This window comes from Hoplias malabaricus, chromosome 3 (genome assembly GCF_029633855.1).
Source record: "Hoplias malabaricus isolate fHopMal1 chromosome 3, fHopMal1.hap1, whole genome shotgun sequence".
Lineage (NCBI taxonomy): Eukaryota > Metazoa > Chordata > Actinopteri > Characiformes > Erythrinidae > Hoplias > Hoplias malabaricus.
In genome coordinates, this window is record NC_089802.1 from 50,845,162 (window position 1) to 50,867,403 (window position 22,242).

Sequence of the window (22,242 nt, forward strand, 5' to 3'; positions counted from 1 at the left end):
CATCTTCTCAAAGGGAAGGATTGACAGAAACTTTCAGGTCCGATACAAAACTGGAGGCTGATATTCTATTGTCTGGCAGCTTTAAATTCTTTAATTAGATGGTGAAATTTTTAATGATCCACCAAGTCTTGCATGGTTGTTTGGAATCCAGATTCTCTATACTTACTCTAAACTATTTTTTAAACTCCAGCTCCATTTATTTTCTTTTGACATGTCCCTTGTAAATGGATCTTGCATACAGTCTTTTCAGGAGCATCTCCTACAGATCTAGAGAAGAAACTATTTTTTTAGGTGCTTCTGTGAATTTTAGTGCTTCTCTGAATGGGTAATAATGTTGATGATGTCTATTGAAACAGCTTTGTTGGAAGCAAACAGCTGTCACCCACTGTGTTTAAGATTAAAGCACAGCACAAAAATTAACCAACATGTGTATTCATTCAGAAAATATTCTGGTTTTCATCCAATACCTCATACTTTATTTATTTATTTATTTAAACTGAATGTGTCTCTGATATTTTCACAATACGGTGTAATTAACAAAACTAGTTAAGAGAAACCTGACTAGCTATGATTTTCAGGTTATTTCAGGACTCACTCTAAGACTGCCATATTCCTTTCACCATTTGCTCCTGTTTAATATAGAAACAAACAAAAATAGCAAGAAATCAGAAATTATAATTCTGGAGCCCCTAACCCTGACTTTTAATTATATAATTTATTAAAATCATTCATTTGTTCATTGATTCATTGTCTGTATCCGCTTATCCAGTTCAGTCATTGGGCGCAAGGCAGGAACACACACTGGAGGGGGCACCAGTCCTTAACAGGGTGAAACACACACACATTCACTCACACCTATGAACACTTTTGAGTCGCCAATCCACTTACCACCTTTTTGGACTGTGGGAGGAAACCCATATGGACACGGGGAGAACACACCAAACACAGGTCCCTGGAGCTGTGTGACTGCGACACTACTTACTGCGCCACAGTGCCGCCCAAATTAGCATTCATCAGTAGCAAACAGTAGACACAGGTGATGTATAACTGCACACAAACTCAAAGTATTTAGCAAATTCGATGTTAGGTTTCTCAGCAGGATTGCATCTTCTTTTATTTTGAATAAATACACTGTATGCGCTTCTTTAAGAAGGTTACACTATTGAATGAGTCAGAACTGATTGTAGGGGCTCATTGCAGCTCTCATTATATTGATTTATCTCTTTGAAGAATCTGACAGAGTCTCACACGCGCACATCCTGGCAACACTGCAACTCATTTGAAAGCTTTTCGTTTGGAAGAGTTTCTGGAAAAAAGCTCAGAAGAACCACTGAAGTAAGAACATTTTCCCTGAAACCACCAAAACCAAGGGGTGAAACCCTAGTTCTCTCTGTCCAGTCTGTGTTCACTTCTCAAATCTCTTCTGTGTAAAAGTAAGAGCCATACTTACAGGTGCTCTGTAACATCTGAATGAAGGCTCAGATGATGAATTTATGGTAATGATCTAAGCAAGAAAATGACACAGTTTTTTCTTGTTTAGACTGGCTGTCACAAAAACACACTAAGCAGCCTACTCATTTCTAATCCTAAAGCTATTGTGGTTTTAGTACATTTCAATTCAGGACTCAAAATTCAGTATCTAAACATGACACCAAGGCAAAATAAAAAAAAAAGACCTTTAAGGCATGTCTAGTTCATCCTGTCCTATTTTGGTGTTTGTGTGGAATTCATATAAAGGCAGGCAAAGTTTCTAGAGTGTTGTGTGTCAGTGTGGTCAGGACTGTGATTTCATGTCGGTTTTCAATGTCCCACAATTTGGTCCATCAAGCTACATCAGCTGCTTTCAGGACAATACAGCACTTTCACAAGTTAGACCCTGATGAATACTCAGACATATGGTTTAGCACTCTGGAAAAGGAAAAAGATACATGTGCCTGACTTTCCATATTTTAAATGTTATAGGTAATTAAAACAAAGACATTTCATTAATGCGTTTATATCATTTAATCCAAGTAGTTCTGATTTTCTAGTGTCCAAAACATTAAAACTGAGGTGGAAACTGTAGTGGTGTAATTTTATAAAGTAAAATGCTTAAACAAAGCTCATTGATTTTCAGAGACCAAACACACTGGATTTTAAACATATAGTTTAGAAACTCCTTCCTCATTTCAGCTGTTAATCCTACCCTACAAACACAATGTAAGGCCAAATTCACCTCTGAATAAATATAACCACATTGATCATATACTATATATAGGTAGGTTTATTAGTGCCAACTTACGGTAGTTTGAATGCAGTTGTTCGATTTCTTCAGCTGTTTGTTTCTTTGTGATGGCTATTGCCTGCAATTAAACAATGAAACTTCAGGAGTTTTATCAGCATATTAAAAAATGTGCACAACACCAACAGACTGTAAGGGGACACATTGTGTATAACTCAATTTTTCTTTGTATTAGCACATTAATTTGGAGATCTGGAGCACAAACCAACCTGAAAACTATGAAAAGGTTTGTCAGTCTTTTGTGGTCTGCCTAAGTCAGTAAACATGGAATAAAACAAGCCTTTCTGATTTTGTGATGCTTGTTACATAGAGTGCAGAAAATGTAGAACTTCCCTGCTTCCTTGTCTGAGCATCTCCAATACCCAGACGAGACACATGTTTATACAAGAGATTAAACGGAAAAACAAACAAAACAAACACAGAAAAATGAATACACTGAGAAAACTGTGAAACTAAGGAAGCAGAACAATGTAGACCAAAGAAAATCCTCGCTGTGGTGCACTCATTCTGGAGCAAACAGTGGCTATTTCATATTTAAAGGAACAGGTGCTAAAACCCCACTGCAGGCCTAAAGAACGTTTTTTGATCCCATTAGTTGTTGTTGTTTTTTCCTTTTTTTGGTTTGTTTTTACTGTATGAATTTGGAGTCTGACAGCCCACTGAAATTATTCTGGAAGTATTATGACTTTATTCTGAAAATATTACATTGTTTATCTTTTAGGGAAATCTTAAAATTTTTTTTAAGATTGGCCTAAAATGCCATCATACCAAGTTTGTTTTGGAGTTGTGCAGTAGATTTCCAAAAATTAAAATACACCTAGTCTTCCTGTATAAATGTGATGCAAAGATAGAGGGGGCAGTGGTTCTTTTTACTTCTCACACACAAAATTAAAATAAATAAAGTTTTCTGCACCTTTGTAAAGTATAAATCCTTCGGGTGGACATACATTTTATAATCAACAATATGGTATAGTTATGTAGTTCTGATGAATGCTTGTCATTATCATAAATATAAAGAATACTCATAGTCAAGATAATCCAAACAGATGTGGATATTGTGGTAGTACAAAGACAGACAAATGAAAGTATAAGTAATATTTAAAAAAAAAAAAAAAAAAAAAAAAAAAAAAAAAAAAAAAAAACTTGTGGAAAAAGGGGTATTGTATGTCCCCTTTAAATAAGCAAGTAACACAGACACGTACTGGTTTACTTTTATTCTCCAGCTGATTTTTTGCCTTTTCATTGTTTTCAACCTCTTTAGCGATGTCCTCACCTGTCAGGAAAAGAAAAATGTACTATATTATCATGTGAAGTCATGACTTGCCAATAAAGGTCCCACAGCGTGTCCTTTCATGTCTAAACTGAGATTAAACTGACTAGGAGACTGATGTTGGCTGATACATCAATGGATGCAAATTATGTCCCCTGGTCACACTGGCTAAAAAAGTAATGCTTTACTGGAACTCAAATGTGGGTTCCCCTGAAACCTCATCATCACAGAAACAGAATCATAGTCCTAAGAGTTTAAGTGACTTGGCAAGTGAGTGGAAAGTGGAACTAATGTACAAGACTTGGCTGCGTAAGGCGGCACTGATATACATATAAATCACACAAATTAAATCATGCAACTGACACTGTCCGGTTTTCAATTAGCTGAATTGGGCATGTACACCTGAAAATATAACACTATACTGTTGTGTGCGCTATACATTTCTTCATGGCACATAAAGTTTAGTTCCATTTCTGTTTATGTCTGAAATGCAAAACTTGCTTATTGGAATGTAATCATTTCACAAAAAGCATAACATTTTAGAATGTTTTCTTCAAGTAATTGCAAAAAAATGTCCTAACCACCAAACCCCCCCCCCCCCCCCAACCCCACCCAACCCCCCCACTCCCCCGGCCACAAACACACATGCTATTTTTACCATAATAATCATATATTAAAACACTGTGTCATTGATAATTTAAAATTAGCTAGAGAAATTAAATCAAAAGTTGTTCAAATAGACCAGTAAATCAAATAACGGTCAGAAAATGCACAGCACAGCACAGCATAACTTAACCCAGTATAGTAATTCATAACAATTTATCAACTTCACGTTTTTATTTACTTCTACATTGCTGCCAATTCATTTCAGTTTAACTATCGCATACTTGGTTAAATTCTACAATCCACCTGTTAAAATGCAACTGACCTACATGCACCAGTTAACTGAAAGCTTTTCTTTGGAAATTTTTGATAAGAGGACTCCAAAGATTGCCAAATATCTAAGAGTCTGAGCGTTACAGTGGAAAGACTCTAGAATATGCAATGACATTTCACAAATGAATCATGTAAGCCAGCAACTTTACCAAACATCACATTTCATATCCATATATGGAAGACCTAGTACAGAGCTAAACATTTTCTGACAAGTCTGGAATGTTGTTCAATTTATTAAAACATTTTGATGAAATATACTGGCTTTTACACCTAAACTACTATACATTATTTTTTAATTAAATAATTTAATCAAAAGTGTACATCTGGGTCAACACATAACCACAGCTTCAGAATGTCTTTAACTGGTTGAAAAGCAAGCCTACTTTACATTACGTTTTTGTAGACAAATAAGAAGATACTTGTAAAGGCAAAGTTAGCATAACACCCATATCAGGTCCTTTAGTGTTTTTCACTAAAATGGCAACTGATTTAATAGAGCCCTCTACAGAATGAGCAACCTTTGATTTGTACATTATCCTCTCCCATTCAATCCCCGTGTCAATCTGTTTGTTCCTGCCATCTATTACACATTTTACACTTTAGCCTAAAAAGAACATCTATGAAATAAGACTTCAAAAGGGTAAACTTGAAGCAAATTAAGTTCAGTTTTATAAAGGGCAAACTAATGATAGTTGGTTATATTGTTCTATAACTGGCCTGAGAACCTGTACAGCATTACATGGTAAGGAGATGGAAAATAATTGTTTACACGGTGCAAACCTCTCACTAGGACTCCCAGAGTCAGACACAATTCCACCAACCTGGGAGGGTGAGGGCAAGCAAATACACACAATTGTTGGTTACAATAGTGCTTGTGATGATGGGATCAGGTGTATGAAAGTATTATTGGAGCATAACAAAATTGAGCACCATTGACAGTGAATTTAATAGAATGTTTAGATTTTTTTCTCTGCCAAAGACAAGACTTACACCTTCATAAATTCATAATTACAGGTACACATCCAATTTATCCAAACACAAAAACACCCAACCCACCAGGTTTTGCTGTAGTTGCTGCAGTGAATAAAGTGCAATTGTGGTATAAAAATAAATGTGAAAATTTGCACATTCACAAATCAGTGTATGAATTCACGCGGTGAGAGTTACACACCTTTAGCATCTTTCTTCGCAAACATTTTATTTTTCTTGGACACAGTTTGAGAGAAAAAAATCTTTCAATATCTTCCCTACAAGGCAGAGGAACTGGCACTTGATGTTGATGGAATTATAGCTTTGATTATAGTTTCTTAAAGCTATAGAGCATGAGAGGGAGCATGGCATCATAAAACGTCAGCACGGCTGTGATGACCTGCAAACACAAGCCTCTGCCAAGAGGGGAATTCTTGGAAGTTACCTTTCTCTCGCTCTGGCCTTAATGGACATGCACCCAAATTAGCTAATCTGATATCTTAACATTGCCTACCCCTGACTCTACAGGTGCACTTTTGCTCCACATTTCAGTGAGATGTAGTGCAAAATTGAGAAAATGCAGAACTTGTCATTTGTGAGTGAAAAAACAGCAATGGAGACTCCTAGCAGCAAATTCAATCAGATGCAGTTATTAAATTATGATTGGGCTACACAAAAACCTAAAGGAGAAAAGAAAACATTTGTGAGAAAATATTCTACAGATGTGTTACTCTCATTCGTGGATTCACACACCAATTTTCAAATGGGATTATTTTGACCATGGCTTCACATTTTTGATTCGGGTGTGTGAATGTGGTTTGCACCATATTCACCACAGCAACAAGCTAAATTGTGAATGTATGACTTTTTTTTTTTTGTTATTTGTTTTTGTTGTTTTGTTTTTTTTATGTATCAAATTGGATTTGGGCACTTGCAAAAGAATTTGCAAAAGTGTAATAATTTTGTTTGTGGGAGAAAAAAAAAACAATTACGGTTTTTTTTTGTACAGTTACTGTCTCTGTTTCTTACTGACAGTCGTGACTATTTTCTACAACTCCAAATTCCACTGTCACAGTGCTCCAATAATACCTTAATGAAGGAGAGCCATCCTGCCCACTCTGAGAGTAAGTCTAATTGTCCTGTCTTGGACTGGCAATCCACTGAAGACAGAAGCTGGTTTTATATTCATAGTAAACCTTAATTAAATGGCCTTTTCCATTTTTCAATATAACACTGTATTTTATTTAGAAAACCAGTTAGGATTTATATATATATATATATATATATATGCTGCTCTGTTTAAATGATGTAGTAAACCTAATCAGACAGCGACTATATATTAAAGTCCTTAAAGGCTCCTTATAATGACAATAACATTTATTGCTTCACACACACATTGATTCTCTCATAGGATCACACAGTCTTACTTGACCGTGGGTTGAGTGCATCACACTCAGCATTGTAGATATGGATGAACTCCTGGTGTCGGCGGATGAGCTGATCTCTGGAGCCCTGTGTCGACAGGTGGCACTCTTTAAGTCTTCTCTTCAGCTCAGCCATGGACAGCAGTGTGTAAACTAGCTTTGCCATGGGCCTACGCTTCCCAGAGCTGGAAAATCAAAGCAAAAAATAGCTAATGTTAAAGCAAAATGCATAACAATGTTGGTGATAATCTATGGAGGTTCCCAACCACCGGGCCATGGCACTGATATCAGACTGTGGGTCATTTGGTACTGGGCTGCAACAAGTGGCAACGATCATAATGAACTACAATAGTATAACCACAAAGTTTACTTTTTTTTTCCTTTAATATATGAATATCACCATTATTATATTTTTAATATCATATTTTTCATAAAATAAAGTCATTTTAATGTAATTATTCATATATCTGTTTACTGGGTTATGTCTGTCTTTTTTTTATTAAAATTCAACTTTATCCTGTTTGCTTGCAAATTATTTTGTGCCTATGCTCAGATGTTCAGAGCAGATAATATTTATATCTGAATCTGACTTGAAACCAATGCAAAACATACTGGAGATGTGAGTTTAGCAGGCATTTCTCAACTAATAAAAATGAGAAAAGTGCTAGTAACAGCTTCACTGATCAAAATCCATAACTCTTTCTGACTCACTGAGGACTTATGGTAGCAATTATCTCTCCCTACGCATCATGTTTTAATTTTCAATCCATTGACTCTGTGGCTGTGTAAGTGTGGCATGGTTGGATTGAGTGTGGCATGGTAGGGTGCACTTAAGTCCAGCATAACAGCTGTTCATTTGTCATTTATGTCTTTGCTCCAAGTCCCCAGAAAAAAGAATCAGCTTACTTGCCAATCAAAGCTTGGGTAAAATGACTGCTCTTTAAAAATTCTCCTGGAGAATTTCAGCTACTAGGAAGAGTAGAACATTTTAGGGCAAATTTGTGAGCTAAGGCATGAGGCAAAAGATAACTAATGGTTTAAATAGGCGTTAAGGTTTGGAATGCAGTGTCCACAGAAAAACCAAGTGAGATAAAAAGTGGTCTTTAGAGAAGTAGCACAGCAGGTTTAAATGATGAGACCAACCAATGTGATAATGGATTTTACTGATAGACTGTAGGCATTTTTATACACGACATCAGTTGAAAAGAAAATAAACTGCCAAAGACTGTTATTTGTATAGTATGTGTAATCCCTGCTTATTATCTGGCCAATTATCTATGATTGTCTGTTTGTACACTACTCTCAGACACACTACACTCTCAATGCCTGCTCCACAAATGCATGCAACTGCTTTGTCTCAAACCATTAGTGCAATAGATGAAGACTGAAAAATGTAAGTGTGCATCGCATGTAATTTCCCCGTATGCTTAAGTGGAAATCTTCTATTTATTAGCTTTCAAAATGTTTTTTTTTTTCACAGCCCTGAGTAACTAACAACAAGAAACCTTGGCCAGGATGTAAACAGAACCATCTAATCAAATTACTTTAAGATAATCTTGGGCACTCACTTGGGCACTACAAATGTAGAACTGGAAGAGCCTAGCTGGTCACACCTACAGAGAACATAATAATTTGTAAGACAACACAACTTCTCTTACAAATAGATTATGGAAACTGTTGCAGCTTGTAAATCATGTATAGAATCTTCTGGCTATGTTTCAGGTTTCTAAACATTGTCTGAGGTCCAAAACTCTCTCCTTGGCTAAAAAAGGTGCCTTGTTGAGATAAATTCTGCAACATTCTTGACTCAACCTTGCATCTTGAAGTTCAGCTATAAATTCAAGGTTTATGAATAATTCACAAGTTTCAGGCAGTCAGGCTTTCCACTGTCCCTTCCCACAGTTCAGTAGAAGACATAATGATATGTCTCAGAATGGCAAAAAAGCTGGCAAATATTTAAAGTATACCTGACAGAAGAAACTTTCAGGCCATGAATAGTTTATCTATGTTTATGTGTCTACATTTTCTGGAGAACTGATCTGTAGGATGTTTTCACAAAGTAGTAACTGCCTTGTGGTTAAAAAAATAATTATTAAAAATATATAAATAAATAAATAAATAAATGTATAAAATAAATGAGTGAAAATAGTGCACATTCAGGCTTTAACTGTTGAAAAGTAAAACAGAAATTAAAACAAAATTCATATTTTAGTAACTCTGTTTACTGGTCCAAACCTTCTGAGGCCCTCCTTCTTCTCATCTCGGGTAAGACAAGCATCCAGATGTTTATTAATATGCTGCTGAGACACGCCCACTCCACAGACTGGACACTCCACTAAAATACAACAGATGATGCATTTGTTAGTTACACACTAAACTTTTTACGATGCTGAAAACTGAAAGCATCTGAATTTAGAAACTAATAATTGAATAAACCTTTCAAAATGAAGGCACGGCCAAACTCAAATCAAAATCACATCTGTAACCCTTACATTCTGCAAGAAAATAGATCCTAACTCCAACTAATAATTTAAGGTAGCTGTACATAGTTACTGCTATACTACTAGCAAGCCTTGAGACAAAAAATGATACTACTTGTACTAAGCAGAGTGCTTCAGAGTCTTCCCAGGTTGTGTGTTAATAGAAGGCCTTCAGGGCTTTCTCCAGTTGGTCTGACCCTATGACAGCTATGAAGCCTAGCTCTGATAAAGCAACCAGAAGGGCATTTTTATGGAAGTACCACCCCATTTTTGCATTTTGCCCTGCCATGGCACAAAGTAGATTTTGTGATCCTTTTCAAGCCTGTGCTGAAAAATGTACATCAGATTTTTGTCTGATGACCAAACACTATTCTTGGGTCAAGCTTGCCTATGCACTCTTGGCCTCTCTTTTAAGTAGATAATTGCATGTGGATGTCCTAAGGCCAGCACAGGGCCGCAGTGTACAAGACCTTGATGTTATGTTTGGCCAGGCTAGGTCTGCATATCCCAATGGTGGTATGTTTATGCTCATATCTGCTGATTAAGCTTTTGGAGACTGATGACTTTGCTGTTTCTCCATGCCAGGATTATTTGTTTGAATGTTTTACCATTTCATATGGAGAAACCTTGTCAGCCTACTAATACAGCTCACACTCTGGCCTCCATAGTTATCCACAAAGTGGTGACCATGTTACATACCAAAGTTGGGGTTGCATATACATTGGTTTCACCAGATGTGGTGCTTTGTCTGGATGCTTTAGAGCAGGCACAACTTGCAGTGCATCTAACTAAAATGTATGGGGCTAGCCAATCACAGGCAAATCAAGGAGTTCAGCCTTATGACCAGACAAAACATGTGGTGCCTTGTCCAGCTACATCCCCAACTTCACTGCTCAGCATTTGGCATAATGTAGAAGCCTGTTAGAAGACCCATGCTTTATCAATCACTGGATGACTTGAGTGACATTGTTGGTATACACACTTTACTTGCCATGGCCCCACAGAGATTATGAACTTATGAACATTTCAAGTATTTTTTTTTGTGGCAAAATTTGTGCCACAAAACCATAAAAAACTGAAAAAAATTAAATGGCTATGGAGGAAAACTCTGGGAAAACTCAGCCATAGTTCATAAATAACCATTCTCCACTCTCTTTATATGAGAAGCAAGTTCTGTCTGAATGTAAATGAAGTAAATTTAAACAACAAGAACAACCTTGTTGAACACAAAATGTGAGATGAAGTATAGCTACATTTCAAATTCAGCACAACACCTACATTTAAGGCCTTTCAGAAAGTACCATGCACTTTTAGAGCTTTTAGGGCATGGTAATTAGAGACAGGTGCTGCTGCATGAATAAAAAGGAAGTAGAGTCATGTGTGTAATGAGTGGAAAGAAACTGTGGAGGTTTCTGGCTGACGTCAGCAACTCAGAGGTCTGCACAGCACAAACAGATATGAATCCTGCCTCAATTTGTTTGCAGTTTAAGTGTTAAGTGCAGAAAATGCAGTTTAAGTGTTAAGCAATAACAAATAATGTTATAGCAGGGACATTTTTGTTTTTGGCATGTATATTTTTATGTGACATTTCCCTCACAAACTTGGATTATTCATTATGGATTTACTGATTAATACTGTTTTGACAGAAAAGCTACCAACCATATATGTAGGAAATGAATTCAACTCAGTTTAATCCTAATGTGAATTCATTGTTTTGGGGGGGGTCTTTGTATTGAAGACTACTCATTCCACAACATGACATCACTAAATCTGTCATGGCTGAATGCATTGAGGTCCTTGAATGCAAAACTCCTTTTAATACTCTTAGCTTTGAAAGAAATATCTATACAAAGAAATAGCCTTATAGTGTAGTATAGGTTCTAATTCCTAACTCAAAAGCAACTGATATAATAGAAACATATTTCATAAACATTACATGGACGAGTACACACCTTTGACCACAGACTTAGCAGCTTGTGATGTGGAGGGAAAAGCAGACACATCCATCTTTTCCTCTTTGACCCTTACGGTCTCGGTCTCTGTCCTTTCCTGCTTAATGTTTCTGGGCATCTCCACAGACACCTCCATAGGCTCTTCTTTTACCAGCCGGTGGAGCGCAGGGTCTGTCTGTGCCCCTGATGAGTGAGTCACGGGGGCTCGTTTGTGGAAGAAGTGAGTCAGAGTTGTGCCCTCTTTCCTGAGGCACTTCTGTCTCGCTGCTTTGCCTTTCAAAGCCACAGAGGGGGTCCTGGGGGAAATAGGAGGAGAGTCGAAGTTCACCCGAGACAACTGTTGCCTGGGGAGACAAAAAAGAGAAACAGAGCAAAACATTAAATTTGTCACAAATAAGCGACACATAATGCACACGCACACACACTCAGACACAAATGTGACACAGAAAAAAACCTGGTGTGTACACAGAGAAAATGTAGTCTCCTTATTTAAGTTTGCAGATGCAGCATGAAAGTAGGAGATCGGGAGTGTGCTTATGTGATGCCAGCCCAAATAAGGCACAATTTGCCAAATAATGCCACACAGAGTAATACTAGCACTTCGGCATGAACCGCACACATCCAATTATCCTCCACTTTCTCCACTGTGTATACACATGGGAAGGTACGATATGAGAGAGAAAGAATAAGAGAGAAAAAGAATGTAAGAAAGATAAAGAAAAGAGAGAAAGGCATAGAAAGTGAGAAGGAGAGAGAACACCAGTTGGCAGTAAGCTCAAATGTGGAAACCAAACAGACCAGGAAGTCGCAAGACCATTATGGTGCTATAAAGTGGAGTCAATGAGGTGTGCAATGATCCGCTTTCCATACTGAAACTTACTTTTATTTGCCTTTGTCCGCACCTAAGAGCTCCCTCATTACATAATTTCTTCTCTTGACATTCACACACACACAACTCTAAAAATGCATTTGTATATATGGAAGCATGTGCCACGAAAGGCTATATGTGACATCTTCCAGGCACCATAAAAGAAAAAAAATCTTTACAAATTACACAGTACACATCTGTTTGGATTGAACACACTAGTGTAGTGGGGCAGGAATGGGGGGGGACGCCATTCCCCAACTTTTTTCCAGGGAGGGAACGCAATTCCCCAGTATTTTGCTAAAGTCCATGTAAAAGCCTGAAGAAAAGCACTGAACATCAGCAGGGAGATGCATGCAGTGAACCACCTGTTGATAGTACAGCACTTGTCGCCCCCTATCCATCAATAGCTCGGCGAAAATACAGCTGTCCCCAATGCAAAAATTCAAGCAAGACATTTTCCCCCTATTTGAAGGGCTATACCTCTGACTGAATATGAAGAGCTTGTGGAAGAAGAATGGAGAGATTTAAGCTTTGCCTTTAAGATTTATGAAAAACCAAAGAAATAAAATAAAGATTATGTGGAAAGTATGGGGATTCAATTAAAGTTATGTCTGTCATTACTTACACATGTCTAGAAAAGAATGCCCCAGGAAGTTTTGGAGGAGGGAAGAAATCTGCACCAGACTTTTACCAATGCTGTCAATTTTGTCATAAACTCATCTTAGATATCTATTCATCGAATATAATGATTCAGTTCCAGGTCTAGTTATGGGACTTCATAGAGTAATATCATATTCACAATCATCATTAATTCTCAACCTGGTCATGAAAAACATGTTATGAAAACCTGTTCTTGCTTTACTACCCAAAGCATTATACCGTACACATAATATTCAATGTGATAAGCTCTGTCCGAGAACTGACCATAATAAATATACTACTGACCTGTATCAGTTTGTTAGGAAAAAATATTCTGCAAATTCAGTGCACTCATAGACAACTGCTCAAAATGACATCATTAAAATGACTTTTGAAGTTTTAGCAGAGTAAAAACATTGTGGTTCACATGCAATATGTACTGCATTATAATTTAAATGTAATTTTAAAATGTGTTAAATAATCTGTTACATAACAAATTGGAATTACATTCAACAATAAATTGACATTTGCATTCACTTTTCAATGTCAAAGCTACATATATTACAGCTGTGCCATATCATATACAGGGGTTGGACAATGAAACTGAAACACCTGTCATTTTAGTGTGGGAGGATTCATGGCTAAATTGGACCAGCCTGGAGGCCAATCTTCATTAATTGCACATTGCACCAGTAAGAGCAGATTGTGAAGGTGCAATCAGCAGAGGGTAAGAGCACAGTTTTGCTCAAAATATTGCAATGCACACAACATTATGGGTGATATACCAGAGTTCAAAAAAGGACAAATTGTTGGTGCACGTCTTGCTGGCGCATCTGTGACCAAGACAGCAAGTCTTTGTGATGTATCAAGAGCCACGGTATCCAGGGTAATGTCAGCATACCACCAAGAAGGACGAAACACATCCAACAGGATTAACTGTGGACGCAAGAGGAAGCTGTCAGAAAGGGATGTTTGGGTGCTAACACGGATTGTATCCAGAAAACATAAAACCACGTCTGCCCAAATCATGGCAGAATTAAATGGGCACCTCAACTTTCCTGTTTCCACCAGAACTGTCCGTCGGAATCTCCACAGGGTCAATATACACGGCCGGGCTGCTATAGCCAAACCTTAGGTCACTCATGCCAATGCCAAACATCGGTTTCAATGGTGCAAGGAGCGCAAATCTTGGGCTGTGGACAATGTGAGACATGTATTGCTCTCTGATGAGTCCACCTTTACTGTTTTCCACACATCCGGGAGAGTTACGGTGTGGAGAAGCCCCAAAGAAGCGTACCACCCAGACTGTAGCATGCCCAGAGTGAAGCATGGGGGTGGATCTGTGATGGTTTGGGCTGCCACATCATGGCATTCCCTTGGTCCAACACTTGTTCTAGATGGGCACATCACTGCCAAGGACTACCAAACCATTCTGGAGGACCATGTGCATCCAATGGTTCAAACATTGTATCCTGAAGGCGGTGCCATGTATCAAGATGACAATGCACCAATACATACAGCAAGACTGGTGAAAGATTGGTTTGATGAACATGAAAGTGAAGTTGAACATCTCCCATGGCCTGCACAGTCACCAGATCTAAATATTATTGAGCCACTTTGGGGTGTTTTGGAGGAGCGAGTCAGGAAACGTTTTCCTCCACCAGCATCACGTAGTGACCTGGCCACTATCCTGCAAGAAGAATGGCTTAAAATCTCTCTGACCACTGTGCAGGACTTGTATATGTCATTCCCAAGATGAATTGATGCTGTGTTGGACGCAAAAGGAGGCCCTACACCATACTAATAAATTATTGTGGTCTAAAACCAGGTGTTTCACTTTCATTGTCCAACACCTGTAGTCATATGTTTTTAAATGATTAAAAATAATAATAATTAATATTATTTCCTCCCACTGTCCAAAAACACATGTTGGTAGGTAGATTGGCGACTCAAAAAAAGTGTCCATAGATGTGTGTGAGAATGTATGTCACCCTGTGAAGGACTGGCGCCCCCTCCAGGGTGTGTTCCCGGCTTGTGTCCAGTGATTCCAGGTACACTCCGGGCCCCGGCGACCCTGAACTGGATAAGCAGTTACAGTCAATGAAGTAATTAATCTGGGACAAATATCAGCAATTATCTGGATGTTTTCAGTCTGCACTTTTTTGCTTCAGCTTCTTTCAAAATGAACCTACATTAAATCTTAGGCTTTTCAGAGTGAAACATGGTTGACTTACTACAGTCAAAATGCATCACAATCCAGAGCAGCTCTGATTATAGTCATTTTCATTTTTGCTTAATGTTGCTTTTCCCAATATAATCATTCTTTGACACTAAGCTATATTTAGCACCAATCTAAAAATCTGCTAGAGCATGACAAATACAAACATGGAACAACTATGAATACTCCAATTATGAATACTCCAGTAGACAAGTGTTTTACAGCTGTCAGCACTCAATAAGTGACCAAGAACTGGAATTAACCTATTGGAATTGAAAACAATGAAAATCCATGGGTGCTCAAGACAATAGCAAGACACCAGCTTAATCATTACTTACAGAATTCTATACATTTTTCACTAGTCTTCAGATAATATTTTATTTTAGGTGCAGGAGATACAGAATTAAGAGTATATGAAGTTTACAGTAGCCATATTGACCAGATCACTAGCTACTCTCTCTACATGGCTCTGGCTGCTCCAATTATCCATACAGGGTTGTTCTTGAAATTAATCAGTGCCCTATTCATGTATACTTCACTACAAAGTGAGCAATGTAGGAAATAGAGTAGGGGATAGTGCCAACCTGTGAAAACTAATTATGACTGTGGGGCCATTCAAACCTGTACTACATGTAATACTAATATGGAAATGTCACCGCTCATGGAAAAAAAATACAGTGAAATTGATATAATATAAAAAAAAATAACGTGATATAGAATTTTGGTCATATCGTCCAGCACTAGCATATACTTACACAAATTTACACTGGACAGTAAAACAGGCTTTAAAAGCAAAGGGAAAAGCTTTTTTACAGCAGGTGCTAAATCAACGGCCAAAGCTACTTCTGAATTCAGATGTACTTAGGGGCTTATTGATAACTTAGAAGTGGTAAGGAGGAGTAGAGAGAGCAGACTGGTCACAAGCAGTGATGAATAAGAATGGAAGTCGATATTCAGGCCAGTCTCCTCATTTTATTTCCACCTTCCTCTCAATGCAATAGGCAACCTCTCTGATACTCTCCTGTGAATATGAACATGCAAAATATGCATTTCCCTGAGATCAAAATCTGCATTTAGGGCCAGAGCATGCCTCACAAGACATGATGTAAATCAGTGAGGTTTCTTACAAAATACAAAAATCTAAATCCACAATGTTGAGTCATATGAGGTTCCTGAACCCACCGAGTGGAGACTAAACACTTTGCATTTCATGCTACAAACTGAAAATGAGCCTAAACAATATTTGTACCTAAAACTAAAGCATGCAACATGTTATAAAGCTTGAGATAGGGCTCACAAATCGCACGGCCCTCTAAACCATTCCACTGGGAGACGGTGGTTCAATTCAATAAAGAGAGTATAATTAACCTTCTTCTGTTAGAGACAGAGGACCCTACCTCTGTCACTCAGTGTGATGTTGTGCAATGTAACAGAAATGGCTGTGAGGTTTCTTCTCAAAGTATACCGAGATGTCCACTGAAGCATAATGTGTCTGAGAGCCAGAGACAGATGAAGCTTCTCAGCTTGGTAGCACTGTGTGATAAAAGGTAGCCATGCCGCCTGTGGAATCAGACGTGACTAAAAAGAAACATCTGCTTGATCACATCATAGAAAATTTCAGATGTGACCCTGAATTACCGGATTTATATAAATAAAAATAATAATTCAAACATGAAATGATTAGACACACAGCTGTCACAGATCATACTTAAAGCCCCAGTGAACCTAAGTAAACATGTTATTTTTAGGTCAGTTACATTCTTCTCAGCACACACTGAATATCCTATAGACCTTTTCATCCATCCACCAAATGATCGATGCATGTCATTCAAAATTTCCCCTTACACTGAGCAGTGCCTATCCTAGATATAACTTGTGCAATCACAAGATTGATGTGGATTGCCAGGCTAGCTCATATGTCTGTCAGTCTGCTTTTGTCGTGTATTTAATCATCCAATCCCATAATGTACAGCCAACATGTCGCCACAGATGTGTTTTATTAGATTTCCATTTCTTGCATTCACATCTTGCTGGATGTTTAATATAGATAAGATAGATGCTGACTCTATTTTAGTATCATACAAATATTTTAGATAGCTTACACTGTTCCCTGGGAATTTAACATCTCAGTTCTAATTCTGAGAGGTTATTTTTGTCAGCTTTATAATACAGTGCAATACAACGTAATCCAGGAGGCCCCTCACATACACAAAGGCAATTGTTTATCAGACCTACCACTTCATCCGATTGACTCAGTTTCATTTATTTTCAATGGACTAAATAAAAATAAACTAAGTTAAATCTATCAGCCTAATCAATGTTTCTGTTAAGACAACACACAAGCAATATCCGATTAAAGAGCATGATAGACTGTAAGAATAACCCTCTTCCTTGATGCTGCCGCATTTTGCCTTTCACATTTCCAATGTGAGACAACAGGAAATTAAGTAACTGAGAGCAACACAGACATATAAGCCCCTTTTCCCTGCAGCCCGCTGGCCATCTCTTATTCCACCTTCCACTAAATTAAGAGCTCAGCCCCAGACAATACTGAGAAGATTGATGGTCGCCAGCAACACCAACCCATAAACTAATGATACTGTGGATTAAATGCTACTGATCAATCTAATCACATGCAATCTACTGCTTTTTAAGCCTTTCTTATAATTTAAGGAAAATTTCTAATAGTCTTTATATTCTCTGAAATGCCTTTTATGACTAAATATATGATTTAGTCCGCTCATTACAAGGTTGAATCCTCTGGGTTATTTGAGAGCTTTAATATTAGTCTGGATATTAGGCTAAACACAGCAAAGCTCTACAGAAAGCATGTCTAATAGCTCTGTGATGGAGGGGAACGACCCTTGCAGCAGGTGAAAGAAGCCACTAAAATAGATCTATTTAATGAAAACAAAATCCCAGTTTTATACAAGGAAATTCCCAATTTCATGGAAGAAAAGCAATATTAGGTCAACTGAAACAAATATTTAAGCTACTCGAAATAGGTCAGATAAAAAAAGAAGCAAAAGTATTCAATAAAATATTTCATTTAAACCATGATCCTATGAATATCTTTGATTCCAGAGAGTCTAATGCCAATAACATAACCTAGGACAATCTTGGTTTCACAATCTTTGTCTCCTTTTGGGTTTATGCATTATCATCTACCTTGGTTATTTGGAGAAACAAGAACATCCCATGGGGAGCAAAAGTACAAAGCATGACATTTTTATGCACCTACCACATACATCATAAAATCTCTAATACAGTACTGCCCAAAAAGGGCTATATCCACCAACTTACTACTAATTTAAATACAACATTCTAAAAACCTTCTTCAGCTGTTTTTTGCCTTTCCCAGCCCAAAATAATTCCACTTTATATTAAAACAATATTATTAAAATATTAATTGCATCATTGTCTGAATCCATTGAAAACTCAATGCTTGAAACATATTCTTATTGTTTATGAAAATGAACTTTTAGTTTCAGAACATTTATCTTAATATCTATAACAATCCACTTATCATATACCGAACATCACATTGCATCATTTAATGTCATTTAACTTAATGTGCAATTATTCCGCATTTGACCCATCCGTGGCAGTGAATGCACACACACACACACACACACACACACACACAAACAAACTGCACTAGGGGACACACACCCAACACACACACAAACAAACTGCACTAGGGGACACACACCCAACACCCACCCAGAACGGTAGTATTGAGGAGGACGTGGGAATCAAACCAACGACCTTTCAGTCCTAAGCCTTCTTGTTTTCTTATTCTTTTTTCTGTCTTACAATGTATTTTCCAATAAAATTATTTAAAGCTTATCTGCCATTACCAATAACCATCAGATAGTTATTCTTTGAAAATGATTAATATCTTAATATGAGTCACCGTGAAACCTCTGAATTAAATCATTTAAAGAGTAGCCTACCATGAATAATCTACTCAAACATATATGCTCTACTACACCACAAGAACTAATGCACTTCTATCAATACGACATCATGATGTCAGAATTAGCATTTTCTGCTTCTGTATTTACAGTTATCACGGTAAAAGCATAGGTATTTACCTTGCAGTTCGGAAGCTCTGAACAAGCTCATCTAAAATCCTATTGGTCCTCAGATCTTGCTCTGTCATTGGCTGAAATGAGAGCAAATACCGTCATAAAAATCATGAAATTTTCTTCAGTAACTTTAATCAATACTTCAGAAATAACTTTGTTTCCAGGAATGTAGCCCAAACTTATGAATACAAATAACGATCAAAACAACTATACATGATACGATAAAAAATGCTCAAGGTAGTAACTGTATTGTAAAATTGCATAAAATCTTAATACTTACAGTGTTACAAACAGGACACAGTAATTTGTAAGAAAGAAACTTCCGGATACACAGGGAACAAACTGCAGAAAAACCCAACAAAAATTTAACAACAATCTTTATCTATTTATTTTATTTTTTTTGGAGCACAGGAACACCAAAGCTTATTATAATCAATGACTTATTTTTAACTTATGCCTTTGGTCTTCCTGTGTTTTCATAATTATAAGTATCTTCAAATATTATAAACAACTCATAAAAAATGAAATTCTATAATTGCTAATTGAGAAAGAAAGCCATTATGAGACCTGTTTTTATGCTACTACATGTCATGAGCAAAATAATCAGTCCACGCCATGGCTGAGCATTTCCAATTTGTTAATGCCATTTCAAACAGGTGAATTCAGACAGCCCAGGTTTCTTTAGTTAGTTAGTAGTTTGTATTTAACACCAGTTCCACCCATAGGGCCACATTCATGGCAAGAAAGGTAGTAAGATGCTATTAATTTATTATAGGCATGTTGAGGCATGTTGTGTTGCTTACGTTTTGACACTGAGAGAAATTTTAGGAGTGCTGATGCTTTCGTATTGTTGAATAATTCTGTAATGGACTTTGTTGTCAGGATCTGTTACCTCTCATGGCAAAAATCAATACAGTCCAACATTACAGGTTTTATGGATTCTTAAATGTAAATAATAAACCTAAAGAACCAATACCATGCACTTGCAAGTTGAGGCTATGAGCAGCAGACGAATGGTAGCGATAGAGTCTGGGACTAATTGCCATGCATAATTAATAAAGGAGACAACTTTTAATGCATTAGTGATTTTTTTTTATCCTGAAATATCTTGGATATATGTCATTTTGATAAACAGATATTCAGATAGGGGTTTAACTGAAGACTGGATGGGGACTTCGGTTCACAAGAACCATTGCAGAGATATTATGTTATTCTTATGATAAGTCATAATTTTGATAGTCTTTGGCTTTCAAAACTATTGAGACATACTTTATGTTGCTAATTGCCAGACACAAGGTTCCATACGATAACGAGATATTTGAGAATAAATAAATAACGTAGCTATAACAGTGATTTTTCACGTAGCTGCTACACTTCTTATCGTGGCATACATCGTACAATACGACAAACATACTTACAGTTATGAGAGCACTGCGTCATCATGGATATATTCAAAAATTCAAAGCAAATGGGACATCGGAGCAAAGTGTCTATAGGCTGACAAAACAGAATCACATCAAACTGAGTTATGGACCAAAAAACGTGACTGGAGATCTGTCTTCTTACAGGTGAGATTAACCAAATGATTCACAACAGTTCAAACAACAGCAAACAGAGGCTTCAACTACTAAGGACATTTCTGTTGCCATTAATAAAAACACGAATATATATAAACCGGGTCAGGAGAATAATACAAAAAGTCTAAATCCTGTAACATTCAGTGATAGTTGAAGCCCAACAGCCGGTTTAGCTTAGCGAACCTTAGCTAGTTTAGAATGAGTGGTTTTAGCAAACCTTTCAGGAGCTGAACTTACTTTCAGGCATGACAGGTTCGGCGGTAAATCCGCCTCATTTAAATTAGACATTATAACCCAGAGAGTTAGAAAGGCGTGTAATTTCTGCAGTGTTTCTAAAGGTAAACACAGTGAAGCTGAACCTGGACATCAACAAAGAAATTGCCCGCGCACTCGCTCACGTCACACAGCGACGTCACTTCCATTCACAACTTCAAACGATTGAGCTCGTCGAACCGAATCAAAAGATCCGAATAATTGATTCACAAGTCTTTCCCCACACCTCTTGAGTAGATGGATTTGGTTCAGCCAGTGGGTCTGATTTCATTCAGTCAATTATTATCTGTAACCATCATCATTCATCATCATTCTCTTCTCCGCTTCTCCATTTCAGGGTCGCGGTGGCAACAGGGCGAGCAAAGAAGCCCAGACGTCTCTGTCCCTTGCAACATCCACCAATTCCTCCTGGGGGATCCCAAGGCGTTCCCAGGACAGCTGGGAGATATAATCCCTCCAGCGTGTCCTGGGTCTACCCCGGGGTCTCCTTCCAGTTGGACGTGCCTGGTATACCTCCAGTGGGAGGCGTCCAGGAGGCATCCTGATCAAATGCCCAAACCACCTCAACTGACTTCTCTCAATGCGAAGGAGCAGCGACTCTACTCCGAGCTCCTCCCTAGTCACTGAGCTCCTCACCCGATCACGGAGAGTACGCCCAGCGACCCGTCGGAGAAAGCTCATTTCGGCCGCTTGTATCCGCGATCTTGTTCTTTCGGTCATTACCCAGAGCTCATGACCATAGGTGAGAGTGGGAACATAGACTGACCGGTAAATTGAGAGCTTTGCTTTATGGCTCAGCTCTCTCTTCACCACAACGGTGCGGTACAGTGACCGCATTACTGCAGACGCTGCACCTATCCTACGGTCAATCTCACCATCCCTCTTCCCATCACTCGTGAACAAGAACCCGAGATACTTGAACTCCTTCACTTGGGGCAGGTTCTCACCCCTTACCTGAAGGGAGCATGCCATCTGTTTCCGGGAGATAACCATGGCCTCAGACTTGGAGGTACTGATCCGCATACCGACCGCTTCACACTCGGCTGCAAACTGCTCAAGTGAACGCTGGAGGCCTCCGTGCGAAGAAGCCAGAAGAACAACATCGTCCGCAAAAAGCAGAGATGCCACCTCCCGAGATCCTCGACGGAAGCCCTCCTGCCCCAGGCTACGCCGCGCCACCCTGTCCATGAATATCAGGAACAGGAGTGGAGATAAGGCACAGCCCTGACGGAGTCCAATGCCCACACTGAACAAGCCTGACTTA

At 38.1% G+C, this 22,242-nt stretch overlaps 1 protein-coding gene across 8 annotated transcripts in view; it reads right to left on the reverse strand.

Annotated features, from left to right (window-relative positions):
- rad18 (RAD18 E3 ubiquitin protein ligase) overlaps positions 1-21,096 on the reverse strand; it is a 54,683-nt gene extending 33,587 nt beyond the window's left edge. For 5 of the 8 annotated variants that reach the window (XM_066665328.1, XM_066665331.1, XM_066665329.1 and 2 more), the window contains exons 1-10: positions 20,943-21,096; positions 20,547-20,625; positions 19,409-19,470; positions 19,135-19,205; positions 11,313-11,656; positions 9,116-9,215; positions 8,449-8,493; positions 6,884-7,065; positions 3,484-3,554; positions 2,282-2,342 (exon numbers count right to left, since the gene is read on the reverse strand). In XM_066665328.1, coding sequence (XP_066521425.1) covers positions 2,282-2,342; positions 3,484-3,554; positions 6,884-7,065; positions 8,449-8,493; positions 9,116-9,215; positions 11,313-11,656; positions 19,135-19,205; positions 19,409-19,470; positions 20,547-20,625; positions 20,943-20,993 — 1,066 coding nt within the window. In that variant the 5' untranslated portion in view covers positions 20,994-21,096. Of the gene's footprint in view, positions 1-798; positions 1,505-2,281; positions 2,343-3,483; positions 3,555-6,883; positions 7,066-8,448; positions 8,494-9,115; positions 9,216-11,312; positions 11,657-19,134; positions 19,206-19,408; positions 19,471-20,546; positions 20,626-20,942 lie in introns of those variants that run through there. The other 3 variants (XM_066665332.1, XM_066665327.1, XM_066665334.1) reach the window with 2 other exon arrangements.
- Positions 21,097-22,242: the final 1,146 nt, after the last annotated feature.